Below are 26,395 nucleotides of genomic sequence, written 5' to 3'. Positions count from 1 at the left end.
TAATGCCATGAATCATGAAAAAGAGAAGAACAAAAATTGAATTTCTTTATCGATTTATTTTACAAAATTGCAAATAGTGGAATCTATACATCCAGCATTTTCTAAGTGCCCACAAATATGACCAATAAAAAGATGAGGCTCCACGTGCGATCTACTTTTTACATTTTTACAACCCCTTCTGCCCCCTAGCCTCAGTGTTCAGCTACCGTCACGTGAAGTTTCATGGAGTGCCTGTCGGTCTGATCATGGCTTAAAGTATTTTAAAGGATGTGATTGATGCAAATGGTTCATTTAGGATGAAACGGTAAATTAGACATGCAGAATAAAGTATTTCTGATGAAATATCCCAATTTCAAGCTTCAATTTGGTTGCTTTTCCTGATGTAAGCTATCGCCACACATGATGTGTTCAAGGACAGTCGGAAATTGGAAAAAAATAAAAACGATGATTAATGGTATTTTTCTGCGATTTTTCAAATAACCATGATTTTCGAACACGCCGGCGGGTTTTGGGGCTCAGGGCGTTCTGGACAGCACGTCATTCCAAGACCTAATCAATGAGCCACAGTGATCACAAGCTGAACCAGCGTACTGTACATCTTTACGTGCACATCTCCTGCAGGGGGACTCCAGCCTGCCACCCATTGAAAAGCAGATAAAGCATTATCAAGGCCATTGTTCCTGAACAAAAGAACATTGTTCGGCGTGATCAGCAGCTAATCAAAACTACTGACCACGCAGAAGGAGCCACGGACAGTCAGTGTGACTGCACACTGGAGTTATTCTGACACCAGAATCAGAGATTCCTCTGATAAAACCAAGAATACTGGATGCAAATATGCACCGATCCGATATAACATCATCATCTATCAGCTAATTTATGCACAGGAATAACAGCAACACTTGATACCCTAGCAACACTCATGTGCATCCCTGTTTTACCCCCCTGATTATGCTACATTGTGAACAACAAATGCATTGAAATCAGAAGGGAGGAGAGCCAGTGAGCGTTAGCTGTTTGCTAAAGGACGGAGCTAATGTTAACAGAGGTTTCATTGAGGTACGTCGTGATGCATTCAAGCTATATTTGGTAACAATTTGTCGTTGGCGAAGGTGAATTTAAACGCTATCATGATGTGTTCAAATGTAAGATAAAGATGTTTTCACACCATTATATAAGAGAGGGAATTATGACCCATTTAACTCTTTTTTGTTGTTGTTTTCAACTCACTGGAATCGGTATCGGGAAGTAAAACATGCGATTGGAAGCTCTCTGCTGGTGGCTGATGGTTCCAGCTGCAGTTGCAGATGTTCCTGGCTTTGCGTGCAAGAGCACGTAGACGAGTGCAAAGAGCAGGCCCGGTCCTTTGATCTCTAGTCTGAAGCCCCTTTGGTCTCTTTGCATTCCCATACACTGGAAATAGTATGTCATCGTTAATCACCGTTAATGAGACCAAAATCATGATCTAGTGAGCCAGGGTTGATAAGGGAGGGGAGATGATTGGTTCCATGTCTATGTCTAAAGTATTTATATTTAAAGTGAAGAGCAACATCAACAGTCAAAAGAGGTTGGTTTTGGAAGCGTGACGAGTAGAAAAATCACACAAAGAGCACTAAGAACTAAGCAAAAAGGCAAAACATAAGTTTTAATGAGCTCCCAAAAAAGATGAAACACTTCCTCCTCTTTCATTCCAAAATAATCTGTGTGAAAGAATTAGCTGGAGGGAGAGTTTGACCATACTTATCATACCAGGTGTAATGATCTTGCAGAAGGACACGGCGGTAGTAAAAAAACACTGAACACTGTTATTATCTATATGATAGTTGTGTAACGATTCATGCGATGAATCAATTGTCAGTCCTATAGATTCAACTCAATCGATCTGCTAAAATAAATAAATAGAATGAATGATTTGGCTTCACCAATAATCGATATAAATGCGTTAAATCTTATGAATCGTGATTCTTAATTATGATTGTTTTAAGACTTTTAAGACACTTTATCCACTGCCAGCATGTAGCCTGTTGAAAAATGTTCAATATAGCTGAGCAATGTTGAATTACATTTTTGTATTCAGCATAAAATATTACGCAGGACTACTTTTTTATAGAATAAATATGTTAAATGAGTAATTCTGTGGTCTGTTTATTTTATCAGCTTTCAGAAGAATACATAGTCTCACTCGCATTATTATTTATTTCATAGATATAGAATTTAGCTTAAAAGTTACTGAATCGAATCGTCGTTGAATTGAATCGCCAACTATTGAGTCGTTGATCGAATCGCTACTATATGACTTACAGAGCAGTGTTCATTGTGCAGTTTCAGTAAGCTAACAGCTTCACACTTGTCCCGGTGGCTTCACTCGACGTACGCATCCCATAATCAGCGGCCGACGTGGTCGGTGTGTGTGAGTGTGAACAACGGTCAAAGATTACACATAAACCAACGTGTGGCTGAATCTATAAGCAGACTCCATATATTCTGCTTTCAGCCTGGTACAGCTGTAGTCCTGTATTTTTTTCCTAGCAGCCCACATCTGTAATTAATGAGTCACTGTGAGGGGGTTTGGGCGAGCCAGGCCATACACTACCCGCCATTGTGAAACACGTCTATATCTTAAGGCTAAATGCAGCTGTCTGAATCCCCGGTGCCCCACCTCTAATTCTTAGCTGTTGAGACATTACTGCCAGCAGGAGAATAAAGACATGACTAATGGGACAAAACTTAAATCCTCGCATCCAGTTACAACGTGTCAATTCCGAAAGCGCGCGGCGCTGGCTTTGGCGATGCTGCGATAACGGCTGACGGCGAAACGGCTTGGAGAGGTTTGGACGTGACGAGGGGAGGGTGATGGAAAACGGGTGAGAATGGGAGTGTCTTGGGTTTACTTTTTTTTCTCAGCGGGTTTTTAAGACGTGTTAAATGTGTGGGAAGAGATGAAGTGAGACTTCTGTGTGGACATAAAGGGAGCGCCGGCGGAGAGGAGGCGGGGTCTGAAAAGGAACAGGAGGTACAAAAAAAAAAAAAAAGAGAGCAAGTGAGAAAGAAAGAGAGCGAGGGCCTCCTTACTCAGCAGGAGCTGTCTGCCAAGGCAGGAGTCAGGCAAGGGGCGAGTGTGTGTTTAGTGTGTGTGTGTGTGTGTGTGTGTGTGTGCAAGTAGGGGAGATAGTGGCCACGTGCCAAACACAATGACCCGCAAAGCTGGCAGGGCACCGGGTGGTTGTGTGTGTGTGCGTGTGTGTGTGTGTGTGCGTGCGTAGGAATGTGTGTGTGCGCTTGCATTCCTGGGACGCATGCTGTCGGTTTCTCCACAGTAACAGTGAGAGGAGGCAATAGACTCCGTCTCAACAGAGAGGAGGGTGGGAGGGAAACGGAGGGCGAGGAGGAAGGAGGGGAGGCGCTGCTGTACAAGATCAAACGCTTCGACGTCGAGGAGCTACCCGCCGCCCCCCGACGCTCATTTTATCGCGTCCCACCGTGTCGGCAGATAACAGGTAGAGCTAGTCGTTCAAGGAGTTGTCAATCGAGGTGTCCCTGACAAAGTGAAGACAACGCTGAAGAGCCTTGAACTTGCGTTCTCTCTGCTGGCCATCGGGGGGCGACTCCTCTGGTTGCAAGAAGAAGTCTGATTACATGGAAGTCTTTTAGAAAATGAGCCTACTTCTCTCTTGATTTATTATCTCAGTGAACATTGTAAACATGAGTTTATGGTCTCAATCTCTAGTTTCAAATCTTCTTCAATCCAGCATGATGTTCATTTAGTACATTATGGTCTATTTAGAGTCCATAAAGCAGGGTGTGCTTTAGGGCGGGGCTACCTTGTGATTGACAGGTCGCCACCAATGCAGTTAGCTCCTAAGATGACTTCAACACTTAGCTGTTAAGTTGACATTGATTCATGGAGGCTAACTTTGTTAACACCAGAATCCAGGTGGATCCAGAGGCAGTGAGGTTACAAAAAGCTTTAAGATGGCCACGGTCAAAACTCGAGGGTTCAAATCAGTAGTCAACAAACCAATGGGGTGACATCACAATGATACACCGCTTATACACGGCCTGTGTCTCGGACACTACACTTAACCCCCAAATAGCCCCCGGTGGTCACAGCCAGCGCCTTGCATGGTAGCTCGCTGCCATTATACTTATTGATATTTGGCTTTGTCAACACAGCCCTGCTGGAAGCCAGCAGACAATAGAGAGAAGTGGATGATTGGACACAAACCAGAAGGAGGAGGATGAGAGCTGGAGAGCACGGCGTGTGTGTGTGTGTGTGTGTGTGTGTGTGTGTGTGTGTGTGTGTGTGTGTGTGTGTGTGTGTGTGTGTGTGTGTGTGTATGTGAGTGTGTGTGTGTGTGTGTGTGGTGATTTTCTTAGTTGGAGCAACTTGGTCCCATCTGGCAAGGACACAAAACACACAATCACCAAGTCACACAATCACCAAGTCACACAATCACACACACACACACACACACACACACACACACACACACACACACACACACACACACACACACACACACACACACACACACACACACACACAGCCATTGTCTGCAGGAGGGAACAGGGTTAAAGGCCCCCCCCTCCCCTCCCTGCTGACTCCTGGATGCTTGGAGCACTAATCCTGTTATCTCCGTCCCAATAAGAAATGAATTAATGAATAGAGCTTGGAGAGACAGTGCTCGGCACTGCAGACGCCAGGGAGCTCACATGCTTTGGCATGCTCTCGCTTAAAACTCTTAAGAAAAACACTGGCAGGATGCTCCGTACGTAGACGTCCGTAGTGTGGCGGTGCACGAGAGTCACGGTTCGGTACGTTTTCTGGAAGGAAAATATATTTTTTTGTTGATTTATTTTGATGATTAGAAACATTCAACAGTTGCTGATTGGCTGAAATGTGTACTCTAACAGTTAAGGCACTCAAAAACTGGCTTCCCGTTACTAAAACCAATTAATTTTACCTCATTTTTCCTCCATCATAAAACTTTGATTAAGACCAACAACTGGTGCTTTTCAGAATAAAACTCCCGATCAAGAATTTATTTTCCCCGTCTGCGAGTAGAAGACGTTTACCGTTACCGTTGCTAGTAGATATGAAGTTCTCATTCTGATAAATGTCCATGTGAATGCTGTGCTTGGTAAAAATTCAAGCTGTGACAAACTACAGACACTATTAGGTCTCCCTGGATAAGAGAACTAAATGTTAAATGTAATGCAAAGTACGGTGCTGCGTCGGGTAAATCTGTGAACAGACGTGCTTTCCCCACAGGGGCCATTAAAATTTCATCTTTTCAGAATCCCAATGGAAATTATGCAGTGAACGCAGAGAGGCAAAAGTCCGCAGAGAACTAGTCTTTTTGAGCAAAAAGAAAAATGATTTTGTGCAGTTGAACATCCTGTTTTCGTTTCCTATCGTCTTATCGGATATTAACCTTCTGCTTCTGGGGGCCACTTCATACTCAGTGTGTATGAATGTAATCAGATCAGGTCAAATAGGCCTAATATAACCAATCATAAGATGGAAAAAAAGCAGACGAATCAGTGAGATAACAGTGCTGCTGTCGGCTAACCCTGAAAAACAGTGTCATCTGTATAAAAAAGAAAAGAAAAAAGAAGCTGACTCATGCTACTACAGTGCAACGTCACTGTGAACCAAACTTTGTCAGCCAACAAAATACACGTGAGCACTTATACCCACTGTGCTAACGCTACATCTACTTCCATTGTCATATCTATTGTTAAAAATAAAAGTAGCCACACACTTCAAGGCCTTATTTGAGTGTTTTTTTCCCCTTTAAGTTGGGAGACAGAGGACTGGGGAAGATTTACAAGGATACACAAAAGACAAGACTCATGTCGTGTTTGCAGATCATCATAATACATTGTTATGTAAAAGATACTCTGACCTTCACACACCAACATAACTGAGCACACACACACACACACACACACACACACACACACACACACACACACACACACACACACACACACACACACACACACACACACACACACAGAGAGGAATCAGAAGATGGTGGTGAGTGTAAGCCCTCGACGAGCACAGCGGATATTAAAAGATGACGGTGTGGGATTTTTCCCCCCCTTTCTTGTACCATCATCAAAGAGGATGCACACATGGTAACACACACACACACACACACACACACACACACACACACACACAGTGACTGACGAGACTTTAGTGTGTGTGTTCGTACAAACCTGTCCTGTATGAATGAAAACATCATTCCTTTGACACAAAAATAGCCTGGTGTCGATTTAAACCCACGGGGAAGAAAACGTCCGATGAGAATGCATCACTGTGTTGTTAGTGTGTGTGTGTGTGTGTGTGTGTGTGTGTGTGTGTGTGTGTGTGTGTGTGTGTGCAGCTCAAATATCTTCCGTTGTATTTAGTTTAATAGAAAAAGAAACACTGTGTTCCTATGATAGGAAGTCAATGCTGTGGATCATTAGCTAGGAATGAGAGGTACCACAAAAGGGAAGCTCTAAGTTTACGAGCTCGGGGGGGCGGCGGGTTCATGGACTGTGCCAGTGTGTGTGTGTGTGTGTGTGTGTGTGTGTGTGTGTGTGTGTGTGTGTGTGTGTGTGTGTGTGTGTGTGTGTGAAAAGAGTGATGGATTCAGACACCGAGATCTTACAGTTGCTTTCTAGTGTCATAAACACTCCCCCCTCTCTGCTTTGAACTCAATAGAAATGTCACAGCAGCCTGTCTTTGTGCGCGCACACACACACACACACACACACACACACACACACACAGTGACTGACGAGACTTTAGTGTGTGTGTTCGTACAAACCTGTCCTGTATGAATGAAAACATCATTCCTTTGACACAAAAATAGCCTGGTGTCGATTTAAACCCACGGGGAAGAAAACGTCCGATGAGAATGCATCACTGTGTTGTTAGTGTGTGTGTGTGTGTGTGTGTGTGTGTGTGTGTGTGTGTGTGTGTGTGTGTGTGCAGCTCAAATATCTTCCGTTGTATTTAGTTTAATAGAAAAAGAAACACTGTGTTCCTATGATAGGAAGTCAATGCTGTGGATCATTAGCTAGGAATGAGAGGTACCACAAAAGGGAAGCTCTAAGTTTACGAGCTCGGGGGGGCGGCGGGTTCATGGACTGTGCCAGTGTGTGTGTGTGTGTGTGTGTGTGTGTGTGTGTGTGTGTGTGTGTGTGTGTGTGTGTGTGTGTGTGTGTGTGTGTGTGAAAAGAGTGATGGATTCAGACACCGAGATCTTACAGTTGCTTTCTAGTGTCATAAACACTCCCCCCTCTCTGCTTTGAACTCAATAGAAATGTCACAGCAGCCTGTCTTTGTGCGCGCACACACACACACACACACACACACACACACACACACACACACACACACACACACACACACACACACACACACACACACACACAGTATTGATGACAAAAGAAGAGGTCCTTTCAGCGTGAGGACCTGAGGGAGAAGACAGACGAATGGGGGAAAGTTAGCCATGAGACGGAGACGTGACTACAGACAGAAAAAAAGCCAAAAAAGGACGAAACGTCTATTATCGCTCAGCATCCTGGATGGCTTTCACACAAGCAGGCTACGACTACATTACTCACATTAAGATTAAGTTCGTTGACTGCGTATTCTACACAACAATGGCAGCTCCTTAGAGAGTGGGCATGGGATGACACGATTATCCTGGCCAAAATAAGTTTTAGATAAAACTATTTGATTGACTGATTTCCTTTTTTGCCTGCCCGTTTTCAAACAATTTACTGTTTGTCAGGTTTTTATGTGTAAACTGGCTGATCGAGTAATTGTTTGAGGACCTTTCATCATGCCCTGAGAAACAAAACAGTGGTAATTAGTGACCAAAGAAATCTAGGTGCGCCTATAAGGTTATGTTAATGCGGATCATGAGATTAAGACACTAATCCGACGAGGCCTTTACGTAACAATTCCCACAGAATGTTGCCTTAATCTGATTACCTTCAAATTATTAAAGTGAAAGTAAAGTGCACTGAATTCACTTTTATTTTCAGTTGTGAACAATCCAACACCCGAAATAAAAGAGAGACTTCTCTTAAACCTCCAGCTTCATCCCAAGATGACATCAGCCTTATTGCCCTGAAGTCCCCTCCGGTTCTACAGGAGTCATCTCAGCATCATGTTGCCGTGGGAAATGTAGTTTCCCGTAACAACAAGGTAACTGGTTTTCACCGAGTGCCAGCAGCATTTAGAGCTGGTCCTGGCAGGCCCATTTTGGGCGTTTTGGGTCGGTGGGAGGGGAATGAGTCTTTCCTGGCTTCGTGGTGTTTGATATCAAAGCATTCTTCAGCCTTCTCCTCACCGATCAGCTACCGGTGTTTTCCGCCGTCCATTGAGCCGGCTGAATCAGCCACCTGGCAACGCACTACAGACCAGTGCCCGGTTTCACCTCGGAGATTCAATACGCCGAGTCAGACTATTTAAGGTTCTCCTAACTAGCATGCACGGCAACCCCCCTGTTTCAAAACGCCACACAGTGGGGTTGCTTTTATTTCGGTTTGTTGCTTCACATAAAATCTAGGGCAGAGTAAAACCTCAGCTCTGGACACGAGCTGGACACGGAAACAGGACCAGTGGAAGAAGGTGGAGGGAGGGCGGAGGTGGGAAAAGAAAAGAAAGGAGCTAGAACTGTTGAGGAAGGGTCTGATGACTGTCTTTTGGGTTCCCAAAAACACACAGTGACCCCCCCAGGCCTCAGTAACCGCTTCCAAATGAAACCAGCTTTTTGAGTTAAAAAGGTGTGCCAGGCTCGGCTATAGAGCCCTGCAACAAAAGCAGCAGTTAAATAGCATGGGAACCCCCTTAGGGATGTAAGGCCAGGGTCGGCCAGTGTGTGTGTGTGTGTAGTTTAGTGTGTATGGGAACAGTATTGAGACTACCGAATCCATAGTGGTCAGTAAGGATGGGAATCACCACAGGACTTGAGTCACGACACGATTTTAGTGCGATTTTAAACATTTATGCAATATGCTGAGTAAAACATATACAGGGATCTATTGTGATTTGTTATTTCTTTACATAATCAATCACAGCATCTGATACATCGCCACGCAAAATATCAAGATACTACGACATCCCCTTTCAGATGGCAGTGATTATCCGATAGCTCAGATCGTAGTTAATTCTCAACGAAAAGAAAAATATGAGTCTATTGAAATCATTTTCACAGGACGATAAAAGATTACTTTTTCCTCTCACTTCCCATGTGTTTTCAATGGCTGGAAAAGTAGTCGACTGTTTTCCAGGACACACTGGGAACCGTGTTGTTGTGTCTCTTGGTGTGCATATCTGATCAGATATCTGATATCTGCATTGCAGCCACAGGGGAAGCAGCTAAAAACCATGAATGTGAATGGGCGCCTGTTACCGTGGGGGCTGTTTTCAGTCTCATGACCCCAAGATAACGCCTGCTCACTGAACCCGGATCAGCCGTTGACCAAAAGGTAACTTTTGTGTACGAAAAAAATCAACCAAACTGTTCATTTAAAATGACTGAAAATATCCGTCTCTGATTGTAGAGACTGTTTTCCATTTTCAAGATTAAATTAATCATCACCATCAATGGCAGCTGTTCTGGTATTTAAAAAAACCCCATCATGATTACTGATAAATAATGAAGACACTTGGTAAGTGATTAATTAATAATCACATCAAGGTGAAACAGCTGGACGCAAATTTAATTTAATTCAATTTAATAACTTCCTTCACCTAAAGCCCGATCAGCTGAAGAGCCGCAGGGTCAGGTCAGTGAAACACAATCTCCACGGCCCTTGGAGACGCTCTAGCTGAAAAAAAAAAAGAAATAAAAGAGGCTTGTGCTGAAAACTGCACTGCAATCAGCTGCTGGATGCCGGCTGCCTCTGTGCCTCGAGTCAGCTCGGTCATCACTTTCGGCCAGATGGAAAATTCTCTCCAAAAAAAAAACACCTTTTAATACATCTATGAGGACTTTCACTGATTAAAAGTGATTCACTACTTTAATCTCAACCCTCAAATCAGGGAAAAGTAAAAAGAAAAAAGTGGGGGATGACGCTGCATTTCTCGCTCAGCCACCGACGCTGTCGTCCTCCTGGCGAAGATACATTCCTGCTGGGCCTCGGTGGACAGATGAAGGCGGGAGGGAGGGAGGGAGGGAGGGAGGACAAAGAGGCCAAGTCAAGGGCAAGTAGCAGCTCTGATGCTCACCACGACAGAGAGGAGCCAGAGACTCCAATCAGAGAATTATCCTGACAAACCCTCTTCAATCACACAGCCATCCCCCTTCCACCCCCTTCACCACCGCCGCTACATCACTCCCCTTGTCTCTCGCCCATCTCCTGCTCCCTACGACCACTCAGAATGAAGAGACCTAAGATGATTAAAGGTCTTGTTCACTTTTATCAGGGGGGAGGCAGACGGAGGGGCAGAGAGGGAAGAACGAATAGAGTTGTGCGCTTGTTGTGCTGATTCGCTGTGTCACCATCAGATTCTGTCATGAACATAAACACTGGAACACCAGCTGGTGCACCAATCAGCTGAGCACGACTGTTAGACGGAAACAACTCATGTCTGTGTGTCTTTTTATCTGCACTACATATCCCAGCATTCACCTGCCAATCAAACTGTGTGTTCCTTTTACCGTTGGTTTTTTACAGAAAAAATAACAGCACATTTGAACACATCGTGATAGCGTTGTGAAATACCTTTGTCCAATATGCAATTTTGCTGAGGAGACCATAAATGCACCATAATGCAAGTTAACGCAGCCTCCATTAGCGTTAGCTGTGTCACTGCGATAACTCTGAGCAAGGCAGCAAAAAATACATCACTTCCCCTCACACTTCATGAAGCAATCATTTTTTAGAGAAGATCATAAAAGGATCTGAACTCACTGACACGTGTGTGTGTGTGTGTGTTGTGTGTGTGTGTGTGTGTGTGTGTGTGTGTGTGTGTGTGTGTGTGTGTGTGTGTGTGTGTGTGTGTGTGTGTGTGGGTGTGTGTGTGTGTGTGTGTGTGTGTGTGTGTGTGTCACAGCCAATCAGCGAAAAGACGTCCGGTTTTCGACAGGCAGCCGACAAATCGGTGCGTCTCTACAACTAACCAATCACATGAGAGGACAGATTGTCCGTCCACCAATCAGCACTGCAGCTGGGAACCTGCAGACGCTTCCGGGAAAAGAGGAAGAGGGGGGAAAAAAATTGAAAATATGAAAGTGCCTTCTTTTGGTGTGAGAAGCAGATGAGATAAGATACCGTTTAATTGCTTCGTTCATAAGCGCGGCTTTAATCCCATTGTTACAGCAGTGGTGTTTCATCCCACTGATAACTCACAACACTTTGAACAATGATTTTCACACACACACACACACACACACACACACACACACAGTGTGTATTACACACACACACACACACACACACACACACACACACACACACACACACACACACGCACACACACACACAAAGATTTCCTTTCTGCTGCCATGGCAAAAAAAAAAAAGTGCTTAGCGCACCACATGCTCCCTTTTTTGAGGCAAAATTTAACTCTGTGAAAATTAGACTTTAAAATCAAAAAAGGTGGGAATATACAGATTGTGTGTGTGTGTGTGTGTGTGTGTGTGTGTGTGTGTGTGTGTGTGTGTGTGTGTGTGTGTGTGTGTGTGTGTGTGTGTGTGTGTGTATGTGTGTGTGTTAAGAGAGGGGAATAGAGCTTTAAAGGACAGGATGTAAGATGTTTTCCATCAGGGTCAAGACAGAAAGGAAAACCAAGAGCAAAAACATACAAGCTTCCGAAAATATTCCTGCAATACAATTGTCATTTCTGAAAAGATTTCATGCTCGATGGTCATGTGGTGTTAGGCAGTCGAGAATCCTGTTACAGCATGACAACTACTAGAATTGTATTCACAGATAGATATCCACACACAGACACACACCCAGAGACACACACACACACACACAGTGGAGAAAAAGGAACAGGAAATTATTCACACCCTTAAAGTGGACATTTAGTAACCTATTATGTGCTTCCAGTGATGGACAGTTAACCGGCCTCATCTGAACTGACAGTTTAAGTGGTTCGGGTTCAAACGTCTTGGGGCCGTCTTTCAAAAGGTGATGTTTCAAACAGCAGCTACATTAGCGAGGGAGTTTTACCCAGGACCCATTTGCTCATTATGATATCTGTAGAAATTGCATTTACTCCTGTCTGTCTGCTAATAAGTGTGTGTGTGCTGGTGTGCTCGGTGTACAATAGTACATTAGTACACTAGTACACCGAGCGATGTACACCGAATGTACACCGTGTAATGATGGCCGTGGTTGCACTGCGACTTTGAGACGTTGGGATTGGATCAGACTGCACTGTAAGAAAAAAAAGATGGCAGCTCTCGCTCATACAAATCAAAGCGTGAATATAAACGGTAATGTAAACCCCAATATTTTCACAACAAGTGTGTGAACATATCAATTTACCTGATTGAACTGCACTTTTCTAGCTTACTAGCTACACTCAAGGCAGTTTTCCCCATTCACACACACTCATACAGACTGGAGGAGGTGGGATTCGAACCAGCAACCTTCCGATTGGAGGATCACATGCTCTACCTCTGAGCCACAGCCGTCCCCATCAGCACCCTTCTTACCGCTCTCTTTACTCACTGCTGATGAAAAGTAACATTGTTTCCTGATTTTCCTGCTTCAAAATAAAAGCTTTAAAACAATAAACTGAAATAGCGGATGTCTGTTATTCAGGGAGGACGGGTAAGTTGGGAAGAATTTATAGAAAATTAAACATTCAGTACATTTTATATTAAAGTCTGCTTATCCGGTGAAACAGCATAATGTTGTTAAACGGATGCACAATATGACCGGAGATGTGACCTAAAAAGTGTCAAGACTAAATCTGACCATTTGCTGATTTTGAAAAAAGTATTTAAGAAAATCCACTGTGTGCGTCTCCTCCATGTTTGTTTGGGTGCGAGGAGGGAAGAGGAGGCGTGTCGGGGTGAGGGGGGTTTGTGAACAGACGAGTGTGTGTGTGTGTGTGTGTGTGTGTGTGTGTGTCTGTGTGTGGGGAGGGGGGGGTGCATGCGTGTTAAAGGGTGAGAGGTCTCGACCAGACCGATGCTCACGGCTGTTGACCACATTAATCACATAGCATAGAGAGGGCCAGTGTGTGTGTGTGTGTGTGTGTGTGTGTGTGTGTGCACGGTGGGAGCTTGTCCTCATATGTCCCCAGTATGTGTGTGTGCGTGTGCGTGTTGCTGCACTTGACTGCTCCTATCAATTCAATTTCATTCCTCCCTCTGCTCCCCTCTTTTCTCAGGGCATCCCCATCCCCCGCCATGAAGCCCAGCAGTCTCTCACCATCCCTCTCTCTCCAGTGTGTGATGGACTGCTGAGAGCCTAATGAGGTTCCTCCCTCCCCTTTGGCTTTTTTTGTGACTGTGGAGTGTGTGTGTGTGTGTGTGTGTGTGTGTGTGTGTGTGTGTGTGTGTGTGAGTGTGTGTGTGTGGGGGGGGTGACAGGTTGGTTATGTACTTCCACATATGCCGTTTAGCTCTCCTCCAGATCGCGGGGGATTTTAATTCTGGTAATAATCCTGGATATCTTCATGCGTGACTTGAAGTTCACTATCAGGATCGACAAGTGATTTAAAAAAAAATGCAGGTATCATTGTTTCATTATTTGTAATTCACTTATTAAGCTGCTTCTTATCTGTGAACCAACAGAAACAAATCTTTGTATCAAGTTACGCAGATTTTGGAGGAACCAGGATGATCTTTTCCTCCATTTCTACCTTCTTCATTCATCCCCCTTCTCCCTCTCTTCCCCCCCCTCCCGTCTTCATCTCCGTTCTCACCCATCCCATCCCCTCCGTGCACTACTTCATCTTCGCCTCCTGTCCTCCTCCTCCTCCTCCTCCCTCTGCAGTCAGTCTTAACCATTCATTTGTCGGTGAGACTGCAGCCTAATGGGCCATGGCAGGCCTTCCACTAAAGAAACCCACACAGAGTGCTGTTATTAGCAGCCAGAGAGATAAAGAGGAGAGGGAGGAAGGCGGACAGGCGGAGGAAGGAGGAGGGCAAAATGTGGGAAATACAGGGGAATGATGTGAAGAGGTAAAAAAAAAAAAAAATCATATTAACGTAGCGATCAATTAACAAGCGCTGAGGATGCATCTTTCATGCTGGATACCACGCTGTATCTGTCCAGTTAGCAGCCTGGCTGGTCGGTGAAGGATGAGGCCACCGGTGGAGCAGCGTGACCCAGCGGCCTCTTACAAAACAGATGGGTGAGTCACAGTGAGGGAGAAACACTCTCCAAAGAATCGGCATTAAATGCATCGATGCTTGTTGGGTTTTGTCTGTAATGTTTAACAGGATGGGACGATGTAGGATTTCATCAAGGTTCGGGGTAAAACACACTCACGATTATCGGGATAATCAGCAACATCTTCATGAGCTTAGTGTCGCGGTAGAAGTTTTTTTTAAAAAGAGCCTGATTTAAATAAATACAGGATAAAAAACGTATCTTATCAACAGGATGTTGAAAAAAGAGGTGTGTCTTATCTGTGCAATGAAAATACGACTTTAATTTACTTTCGTTTCTTAACTAAATGTAAAGTATTTCCAGTATGTTTAAGTGCCATATTAATACGCAAATTTAGTAAGTATCGGGATAATATCGTGAATCACATTTTTTTTGGCCTGTATAATCATGACACAGTGTTGCCGTATTGCCCCCCGTCTAGTCTGTATGCATACATGTGAATACATTTTTCTTACATAGTGCAAAAAAGTCAAATTTTTAGCATTTGATTTCCAGACAGGTTATGCTAACAGCCTAGCTTAACGATCTGAAGCACTTTATTTGGAGATGCTGATCCAATGTCTTCATTATGGTTGAACGGATACCAATTGGTGCATTATTATTATTATTATTATCGTGAATGATATCGGGGATTAGATGAATGCACTGCTAATCAATTGTTTGAGGTTTGTTTTACTGTGTTATCATTCTAATTGAATGCTAAGAGGTTTGCAGCTGTATGTAAACACGGAGTCAGGCAGATAAAGTGGGACTGACTTCTTGCACAAAATGAACGTGGGAGTGGCCGAGACATTTTAGGACCGTTGGGGGGGGTCAGAGAGTGGTGCGCCGGTCACATTTCAGATTCACACAGCACACGACTCAGAATAATTCAGTCACACAGGAGGCCCCGGCCCATTTGCTAATGCACACTGACAGTCTGAATCACCATAATAGGGGACTTTGTCTCTAAGTGATATAATTGTTCGTACTTTTAGCACTAAGTGCTTCCTTTAAAACCTTATCCACACATACGGGGGAGAAATAGAGGGCGATGAAAAGCACGAGATGGCCAGGGAGAGACAAAACCTTAGCAATTACTCCGAGAGGTCAGCGCTGTTGAATCGCTTATCAACTGTTAAATAGAGCAGATGGAAAATGTTTGAAGAAGATGACAGAGAGGTGTGAAAATCACATCTGTAAACCCACGATAATACCGAGCTGCACACATGCAAGAAGGAACCACATGACTCCCGTTTCCTCATATCAAAGTCAACCGAATGTATGGAAATAGTTTCTAATCCAACAATAATGGACGTCTCGCACACAATGGCCTCCTATGGGCGCTCATCCGTCTTGTTGGCAGTAACAGTGGAGTTGTGAGGGGTTTAGAGTGCTGCTGGGATTGGAAAAAGGACATAGGATGCAAGCACACGCTGCGATACACAACTGTATTCAAAAGAAAAGAGAACAAAAAAGGAGTGATGACTATCTGCGTGCCTGACATCTGCGGTCTCACTGTAGTGGAGATGGGCGACACAATAGGAGCACCAAATTCACCATGTTCAAAGGGAAAAAACTGGAATGCATCACAGCACATGCACTGGCCACAAAGCAGGGCATTGTGGGAACGACCCTGGAGTGCCGCGTTGAAAATGCTGCACGTGTAGAACTCGAAAAAGGATAAAGATAAATCACATTTCTGTAAGATTCTTTCCATTTGTTGTGTTTTTGTGTCCGTCTGCAATGTGCATGAGGTCACAATGGAACCCGAAAACCGCTTCCACTGGCATTTGCTCCGTTACCCAGAAGCCTTCAGCAGACGATCAGGTGCACTTTAGAAAGGTCAAGTCTGATCTAATTGGCTCTGAGGATCCCTGATCTTTTCTAGGCAGGAAGGCAGGAAGGCAGAAAGAAAGGACAAATGCACACTCTTAAAGGAATAGCGTCACGTGTAGATATGGGACGAGTGGAAAATGTCCTGCCGTGATTGTCGTAATCAAAATTATTGCATTTTTTAGTTAAAAACAACAAAATGATCATAAATCACGAGGCTCCCTGCATCAAGATAAATACAGATAAATGTATTTTTGTATCCTGTTTTTGTATGACTTCTCTACCATGATAGAAAACTGGATTATCCCGATAAATGTTCTCTTAAAGTAGAGCAGAGATGAACAATAAATGACCTAAAAAGGGGTTAAAAAGGAATGTTCCATTTCAGCTCAACTTCAAGACGTCGGAATTTTCCAAAATTGCCTGCAGTTAATATTAATAAAAAAAAAAGAGATAATAGAAGACAAGCATCTGGACGCACACCTTGAACGAGAGTTCTGCTCGAATGAGTTCAATCCAACCATCAAGTAATCAATAGTGCCACAGAGATGAGGAGTAATCCCCCCCTTCAAGCTAAACAAGGAGGAAGGAAAATAGCTTTGGGGAAAGTTTTATTACTCTTGACTGAGGCTTTCATGTCACTAATGGCAAAGGCTCCAAATAAAGTAAAACTCCACACAAACAACCCCCAAGAGATTTACCGTTCAGTTTTTTTTTTTAATAAAACAATGCTAGCCGTCACTGCCTTCCTCCCGTACTTAAATCATCCTGGATTCCCCCTCGTCGCCGCCAAGCGATGACTGTTATATACGGTAAAATACATCACCTGATCTCATGTGGGACGAGTTACATGATTACATGACAAAGCGGTATCAAGGATGTAATATTTCCCCCATCAGTCATAGAATTCTGGTGTATTTGAGGCGAACAGACTGAATCACGAGATGGGAATTTAAAATGTTTGGGGTCTGTTTTGCATTTCAAATCCGCCCTCCCTTCCTCTCCGTGTCCATCCACATCTCCTTTCTCCCCCCCCCCAACATTTGTTAGGCAATTACAAGCAAACGAGGACATAATAGTCCAGCCTGTAAGCCTCGGCCTTCTCTTTCAAGTCCAGCCTCCCTCTGTGACGCTGGCGGGAGCCAAATGTGTACGACAACCACAGCAAACACACACTGACAGCCAATAAAAGACAGGTGTGGAACGGTGAAATAACTGAATACGCCGGCCTTTACGCCTTCAAAAGCAAAAAAAAAAAAATGAAGAAAAAGACAAGGCCACCATTGATCTTGGCTGATAATTGCACACCCATCACCCAAGGTAAAAGCACTAAAGGTGGAGTGAAAACACACACTGGACAGGGAGGCATGAAAACAGGAGAAGTACACAAAAAAACCTTGTGTTCTTGCTTTGTTTTAATCTCATCACATGTCCAGATACACACAACCTCCAAACACAATAGTGCTGACAACGGGAAGAAAAGGAGCCTGTTGTTGAGGGACGGGAGCTGAGCAAACAATACCGATGGCAAAGAATGCCATTTTCAGCTCGCCACTGCAAACATGGAGTGGAAATGGAATAGCAGAAATATCACTGCAAAAAAAAAACATAAAAACTGCACTCGGGGCCAAGTTTAAACAGAAGAAAGCACAAAAGAGAAGCACACGCCCGTGAGCATGTTGGAGGTAGGAAGAAGAAAAGAGCTATGATTCATCGTACAGGAGTGAGCGCTGCGGGCGTCGTGCTTCCGTTTCAGAGCTTCTTTAGCTTTAAAAGTTACTGTCCAGGTAGTCTTTCCATTCAGTCAATGGTACTTTGTATTGGTTTCCGTAACTTAATGCTGATATCCATAATCAGTAAATTAATCCTTTCCTGTTTGCGTCTCTGCGAATCGTTAAAATGTTCCAGGAGCCATCTTCTTTCCATTTGCCGCAATCGTTTACATGAGAGCAGAGCGTAAGCTTCCCGAAACACGGATGACACGCACCGATTATTACTTTTATATTACTATTTTGGTCGATTCCAAAAGTATAATTTTATACAGATTTTCTTTCTATGAACAGAAATGTTCCAGACAGACATTTTTTTTGCCTGAAAAATAATGTAAGCAATCCTAAAATCATTGTAAACTGTCAAAAATCCTTAATAATACCCTTATCCGATGCTCATTTTAACTGAAGAGAACTTGAACGCACCATAAAGCAAGTTAATGTTACACAAAGTGTGTGTGAATAGTCAGTATGTGCACAGTAATGGTTGCAGAGGAGGCTGAACCTCTTAGCTGGGAGAGACATATACATTTTAAAAATCAATTTCAATGAGCGCGGACGTGAATGTCACGTGGGCATTTTTGATGCGCTGCCCCCTGGCTGGAGGATCGCGTGTGAACAGCTCGAGCGTCTGGACACTCGAAAAGTGCAAGAACTCGGCGTTCACAAGGAAAAACTCTAGAAAAGGACTTTGGTTTGTTTAACAAGTGGAGAGCAACAAGAGTGAGACGTTCATCTTCCATCTCGTATGTGAACGTACAAATGGAAGAGGAAGCCGTCAAAGAACGGCCTGCGATTATGACGATTTGAGATCAACAGCCCACGTGCACGCTCATTAACGCTCTTGCACGCTCATGCACGTGTGCATACAGGTGCTGCTTCCTTTGACGTACAGAGCGTCGTCCTAATGGCCTCATCTTTCACGGCCCTCTCTAAGAGCTAATAAGAGTGCAGGACGATTAGTTTTACCGATTTTTTTTCTTCTCTTTTCTAGTGTGGCGGGCACAAAATTAATTACACTGATTAAATATTGTCTGTCTGTGTTGCTGCGCTGGAGAGGGGTTGTGTGTGTGTGTGTGTGTGTGTGTGTGTGTGTGTGTGTGTGTGTGTGTGTGTGTGTGTGTGTGTGTGTCTTAAGTGGCTTGCGTCGTGGCTCAGATTGGGCTCTGCTGTGAATACACACTGATAAATAGATATACAAAAAGAAATGCACTTAAGAAGAAATAAAAGATGTGCATTTGCAAATTAATGTTCAAGCATGCAGCTACAATTACCACTGCAGTGAAGGTTAAAGCACTTTACGAGTTGCAAATGTACCATTTCTTTAAATGAAAGTGATGATGAGCATTTAAATAATATAAAGAGCTTTTTTTTTGCTAAACAAAGTTACGGAGGGCTTAAGGACAAAAAAAAAAGCAGGAAGCACTGAATTACAGCGATGTGCATAAACAGGATCGCAGATGACGTCAAACAGACAGGAAGCGAGCAAAAGCAAAATGAGGAAATGTGTGTAAATAAAATGCGACTTGAAGCAAAAGTGCAGCGAAAATTACACCATATTATAGTATTATGAGTGAACATGTGGTTTGCACACATTTGCATTTTTTTTAATACCAAAAAAGAGTGCGTGGACATGATTCACAAGGTCAGATTTTCTTTTAAATGTGATGAAAAATACGAATTTGCTGTGCAAAGGCCTGAAGTCATGAGGTTTCCAGCCAATGGATTGATGCAGGAATATATGCATTCGCACTTTAAAAATCATAAAAATGGTGTGCCGACATGATCCAAAATACAATGGGTAAAAAAATCCCCATTGGCTTCTTGGTAACTTCCTGTTTGGCCTACAAATCCCTGCACCGCTCTGAAGACCGGACCAAAGAACAAACGGTGTACGTGTATTCCATCCTGGCGTTTGCACGTACACGCCATCAACGTCAGGTTACTCATGATTACCCAGAAGTCTATGAGCCGATATCCCGACACACCCGACTGTTGTGTCTGACCTCCTTCTCACTCAACAACGCAGCCATGACTAACCCTTTCCAGCTTCCCCCCAGTCGTCCTCGTAACCACGGACACTTCCTCCACCGGCAGCAGCGTCTAGGATCACCAGCCGCGGAGACGGAAGGAAGTAAAGTGGAGAATAAAAGCCCCTCTGACATCTCGCCTTGTAACTAACAGCCCTTTACCACGCGGGAGCCTACAGACAGAATATGATTAAAGTGAGAGTTTCTTTTTTTTTTTTTTACTGATGTAAGTTACAGAAACGGGGAGATGGGGGGCGAGCGGAGCACATAAAAGAGCATGAAAGACGGAGTTACAGATCGTTGCGTCGAGTGAAACGCTGATGGGAGAAATTAGAATAGAAAACAGAAGGAAAGGGGAAAAACGAGAGCGGCGTCGGCGGACTCGTCGCCCTGAGAGTCGAGTCGGTGGGAGAAAGATTGGAGACGGGGCGAGCGAGGATGAGCTCACTGCCTCCTTCGGTCTTTAATCGCGGCGCTCTTGAGCAAACCAAAGAGCGGATTTACACCAGAGGCTCACAAGCTTTTCCACAACAAGGAACCCCGCGGCAAATTCTGCCAGGAAGTTACATCTGAGGAAACGCTGGCAAGGCCGTCCGCCAACGCCTCCCTCCGCACGCACACACACACGCACACACACACACACACACACAGAAACACGCACACACACGCACACGCACACACACACACACACAGAGGATGCTACATGAAGTGACACTGACTGAATATAGTGATAACAAGTAGAAAACCCCACAGGAACTTCGTACTCAAACAAAAAGATTTCGAAATTCAAAATTGTTTTGTTTTAAATGATGCTTTTTGATACATTACTGTTTTTTTTTTTGCAAACTAGTATTAGGGCTGGGAGGAGTGGCCAAAATCTTAGTAAGAGAAAAGGAGATTTACTACCTACGATAACAATGCAGCACGTCTTCTAATGATTCAATACACAAATAGTCGATTTACCGTACGGTATCCCCTTTTGTCGTATGCTCCGGTGTGAATTAAACACGTGACAAATGAAACGTACGGAGCATTTCCTCATTAATGCAAAATGAACGTGCAGACTGAACCGAGAGGAAACGCAAAGTGCAACATTAACGTGACATTTTCCTCACTGAATCTGAATTTCGGAGGAGTTTAAGTAAGCGTGTTATTATCGCTTTAGACAACATAATCGTGTGTCGTGATAACATGACCTTGTGACCTTTCAATGAAATCAAAATAATACGCCACAATTCTCAAATCTAAACAGATAATAAAACAACATGAATAAACCCCAAACAGAACGAGTTAAGAAAAAGCTCGAGACCGACCAGAAACACAGGGTTTTGGTTGGTGGCGGTCGGCACCAAAGATGCCACGACACCCCGACACCGATTCGATAAAAAGTGGCCGATGCGTCTGGCGTTAAGGAGCCTCGCGGTGTTTTCGGCCCACTGACTGACTCTCCCATACAGTTTAATCCTGTTCAACTTTGCTGCCTCGCTTTGTCAGAGTCACCGGTGCTTCAAAAGGCGTCAGGGAGCCATTACAGCTTTATGTAACGTTGCAGAGACACACAGAGGACCCCCCCCTCCCTTCTTTCTGTGAACAAGGGGTTTCTCTACAGCTGGGTAACAAAGCATGACCCAATAATCCCGAAGTTTGACTCAAAGCTTAAGGCCCCCCCTTCTTCCCTCCCTCCCTCTTATATCCCTTCCTCCCGCTCTCTGAGGACTTTATAAGGCTCTGGCAAAGGGGGTTTCTGGGTGCACATGTGTGTGTATGTGTCCCAGACGAGGGAGGGGGGGGGTTACAAATACAAGCACGCTTAGCTTTGATTATTCTAATTATGACTCGGAGCGGGGAGAAGATTATTACCAACACATGGGCCTATGAGTAGTTGATGAGCTCACGTCTCTTCAATCCGTCGGTATTACGGTGAAAAGATGCTGACAGTGCACAAAGTGTATGAGGGAGGGAGGGGGGGGCTAAGGGACTTTTTTTTAAATTGTTGACACATACAATGGAAAACATGAAATGACTCTTTACCAAAACATTTTCATTAATACTCAGCTTGCTGTATTTTAACTTTTAGGGCCATAACCAGATCAGGAGCTTGTGGATTTATGTTTAAGAAATATAATGTCACATGGTGGATAAGTCCTGCAGGTCCCTGTCTCAAAATTAGATTAAACTTTTTTTTTTTTTTGTATTGTGGCAACAGCAGGCAGCAGGCGTCCTCTTCTCACACACTCCTTAGTCTGGTCTTAAACTTTCCGTGACCCAGACATTGAAAGCGTCACGTCCCACACAGTATAAAGCAGATCACAAATCCCCCCCCCAACCCCTACCCCCTTTCCCAAGATCTCATTAGTAATCACCTGAAGAAGATCATAAAAAGAAAAGGTGCAATTCCAGATTTGGCTTTAAGGCGCACCGATTCTAAGAAACCGACAGGAAAACAAGTGTTGGGCGACTATCGGAGCTCCGGCTGCACTTGTGATAGCTTCGAGGAATAAAAGTGGAAGAAAAAAAATATTCCATCTCATGATGGCCTCGCTTTGGTGTTGTTAGTGTTCCTGGATGTGTGCTTTGTGGATGTCTTTAAAGCTTTAGGACGGCGGCGGCAAACAGCTGACTCAGCTCCCCTGAAGAGGCGAACGGAGACGAAAGCAGCATCCGCTCGAGACGAGGAAGACCGATGTAGGATATTTATCATGGATCACAATAAAGATTTCCATTATCGGTACACTATTAGACAAGTGAAAAATAGAGCATCATTTCAAAAATACAGGAAACAAAAATGCTTTTCCCCCCTATTTATTTATCCTTTATGATCATGTTATTGAAGAGTATTTAATTGTTTTTCACTCAAAAGGGGAGGTTCACTACAAAAAAAGATGCATGTCATGTGTGTAAAGCAATAAAAGTATTGAATTGAACGTGATTCCAGTATGTTTAACAGCCGCTTTAAAGATTATTTTTTTGGCCAGGATAATGGTGGATTTTCATATCGGCCCGTGCACGCTTGAGTCTGCAGCAGACAGGATGACGCCTGCGTCTTAACTTAAAGCAAACATAAATACAGTGTGGGGGGTTGGGGGGGGTGAGTAACGTGCATACGATGTGGTTCAAACGTTTGATATTACTTTTCTTGCAGGCGTGTGTCATGTGTGACAATGCAGCCTCGTCTTATTCCCCCATCGCTCCACAGCCAAGCTAAAAAACATACGCAAGTAAGGCATAACTAAACGTTTTTTACAGCGACGGTTACATCATGCCACACCAGGTGAAAGCAACCTAGAGGCTCGTCATTTTACAGGTGTGCAACGTGATCCTTCACGAATTAACCTCAACCTCTCCGGCTGTGAGTGAAAACAATCGTTCTCCTGTGAGGAACTTTCCACGGTGACTGGTTCCCGCGGTGCGCGGGGCGAGGACCGAGCCAAATCTTATCTTGATGTCACGCAGCTATTTGGCCCGTCTTGTGTTTTATTGACAGAAAGACAATGTGGCTGCCTGCTTTTACGACTGACCTTGAGGGGGGGGAGAACGATATGCCGGCGAGGCAGGTAAGACTGGAAGTGTTTGCTTGTGGGTGTATGTGTTGTGTAATTTATTTTGTTAACCGTTTCAATTTCAACTGACGTTTGTAACCAAATGAATGCAGCTTCTAAACTCCCCAAATGTACACACTGGCCATGTGCGTGAACTTGGGAGAATTACTCTTGAATGGAGCCAGAATCACAGATTGTTTTCACCAACAGTTTTGTCTGTTGAATGGCGGAAAGTCATGAAAAACATCCATCAGAGGTTCCCCAAATGTCTTATTTTGTCCAGAATTCAAACACATTCAGTTTCCTGTCGTGGACGAGTAAAGAAACCAGAAAATATTCACTTTTAAGAAGCTATAAATTAGAGAAATATGACTGGTTTCATATTAAAACAAATTAACAATGGGATTGATCTAGTGGCTGACCACCAATGTAGCTCCAGCACACCCACGCAGCTTCACTTGATGTGTTTGTAATGACAGGAAGTGAAGGTAGGCCTTGTGACTTGCTCAAACACCCTTCATTTAAAAGTTGTGGCTTGCAAACAACCCCTGCGTCTGTCGCTGGAGGCCTTCGGGGCCAACGGACAGGGGACGAAAAAGCCAGAACAAATCTCGACTCCAGAGGAAAACTGAGATGTCAGACAGACTCAGACTTGCCAAACTTATCCAACCAGACAGTTGACTAATCTCTCCGAGAGCGACGCTCGCTTTCATATTCTGCAAAAAACAAAAAATCTCAGATTTCATTGCAATTATGGGGTGGAATCGATCAGCTTGTAAGATGCAATTAGATACAGCAGTCACATAAGGAACGCAGCTTTCTATCCCCCAGCACCACTACCAGATACCTCGGAGCAACATAAAACCCAGAGACAAGCTCCAGTGGCTCTCACACCATATGGCCTCGGAAGGGGAAAAAAAACCCACCATAAAAGGCTGGGGTTTTTTCTCTCCATTTCATCAATTTCCCCCGACGTCTGAGCTCATTCTGTGTCCGTGTGCAGCCAAAGGGTGGGAAGCTAATGAGGATGAAGCTTTGCGGAATGGCCCTTTGTTTGGTGTGGGGGGGAAACAGCCTCTCTCTGCAGCGCTGGAAACGCGAGACGCTTATCGATCATTTCAAACTGGGGAGCCTTTTGTGTTGCGAGCCGAGGAGGCTGCGGACAAAACGCACTTTTTTAAAAGAAAAGGGATGCAGTTTAACGTTATACACGACTACGAAGGGGGTTAACTTTAATTATGATAATAATAATAATAAAAACGAAGCGTGTGTTTTCCACGCTGGTGGCGCTCTTTGTCCGAGTCCGACCAGCAGCGGCAAAATAAACAAAAAAAAAGCTGCGAGAGAGAGAGGGGGGGAGGTAAAGGGGGATTTTTTTCGGGATTAATGTAGGATTAATCATAATAAGAGACCCCGTAACCGCCTTTGTTCTTAGCCTAAGCCACCCTCAACCGATGGGGAGGAAAAAACACGCGACTTTTGCAACGAGAAATCGCGGAAACAAACATAAAAAGAACCTCCGACGCTATAACGCTTTTGTATCCGCGTCTGTACAGCCCTCCTCCTCCTCCTCCGCGCCTCCCCCGTAGCCTCTCTACCGGGGGAGGGGGGGTACGGCTCCAACCAGCCAGCCAGCCAGCTCCGACCCGTCGACGACGGAGCCCCGGAGAGGAAAGAAAAGTGCTCGTAGTTGTGGAAACACGGTTACCCCCCCTTTAAAAAAAACACGGCAACGAGAAACCACAAAAGGAAGCCCTTTAAATGTTTCAACAGCGGCTAAAGCTAGCTCTCTATTCGCTTCCCGTTTCACACAGAGGCCGATATACATCTATAAAAAAAAAAAAGCTTCAAAAACGACAAATGTTTCCACGTAAACTCGCTAAAGTAGAGAAAAACACACGCAGCCATGTGTGGTTTTTATACGGGGGGAGGGAGGGGAGGAAGGGGGGGACGCTTCGCATACTTTCCGCGACAGCAGGGAAAACTTCCATCAATCATCCCCAGTAAAAAGATCCGGCACTTGGGAGACGGTCCACGGCTGTTCGCCTCGGTTACACTGCAAATGTATTCCCACTTACCGACTTGCAAAACGTTTTCCACACAGCCGGTCTCTAGCAGCCTGATGCCGCGGCGGAAAGGCAGTCCGTCTCCCGTCCCCGCTGCCCCGGCAGCCGCCACGGTAGCCGTCGTGCCGGTAGATCCTCCGCCACCGCCGGCGGTCGTAGCTCCGGACCCCGCAGCCCCAGCCGCGCCGGTAGCCGCCGACGGACCCTCCTCGCCGGCGACTCGGCACTGGAACGACGAGTACATACATATCTCCTTTTCGTTGCGGGGGAAAGACCAGTAGACGATGCGGCGCTGGACGGGCTCCGGGATCCGCTCGAAGCGCTCCTCCACTCTCTCGAAGGCCCACTTTTCCGCGACTGCCTTCGCGGCGCAATCCAGAAGGGACTCCGGGGAACGGTACCGGGAGCTGGGCGACCCGCTGCCGTGGCCGGGCCCCGGGCCGGGACCTCGGGGAGCGGGGCGCAGGCAGGGTCGCTTGCTGGCCGGTGGCAAGGAGAGGAGAGGATGGGGCGGCTGTTCTCTACGTCCTTCCGCCATGGCGAGCCGATCAACACTGACGGAGACGGACGGTGTGCGGACAGCGAGCAGCAGGAAGCCGAGAGCACACACACACACGTACACACGCGCGCGCGCGCACACACAAACACAAACACACACACACAGCCAGTGTCAAACCAGACAGGATCTCAGACGACACTTCCGATCACAAATTTCAAAATAAAACTCGCTTTTTTTTCAAATTCGGCAAATCAAAAGTATTTTTCTTCACAATACAAAATTGCAAACCGACGAGTGTTATTTA

General features: G+C 44.8%; 1 protein-coding gene across 1 annotated transcript in view; it reads right to left on the bottom strand.

Moving 5' to 3' along the window:
- The window catches only part of zswim5 (zinc finger, SWIM-type containing 5), a 62,092-nt gene extending 35,934 nt beyond the window's left edge, over window positions 1-26,158 (bottom strand). Inside the window, exon 1 of the mRNA XM_084007677.1 lies at window positions 25,605-26,158. Within this exon, the coding sequence (XP_083863803.1) occupies window positions 25,605-26,130 (526 nt within the window). The 5' untranslated portion in view covers window positions 26,131-26,158. The remainder of the gene's footprint in view (window positions 1-25,604) is intronic.
- Window positions 26,159-26,395: the final 237 nt, after the last annotated feature.

This window comes from Eutrigla gurnardus (genome assembly GCF_963514095.1).
Source record: "Eutrigla gurnardus genome assembly, chromosome: 4".
NCBI lineage: Eukaryota > Metazoa > Chordata > Actinopteri > Perciformes > Triglidae > Eutrigla > Eutrigla gurnardus.
The sequence above is the reverse complement of the archived record's forward strand: the minus strand, read 5'-3'. Positions and strand labels throughout refer to the sequence as shown.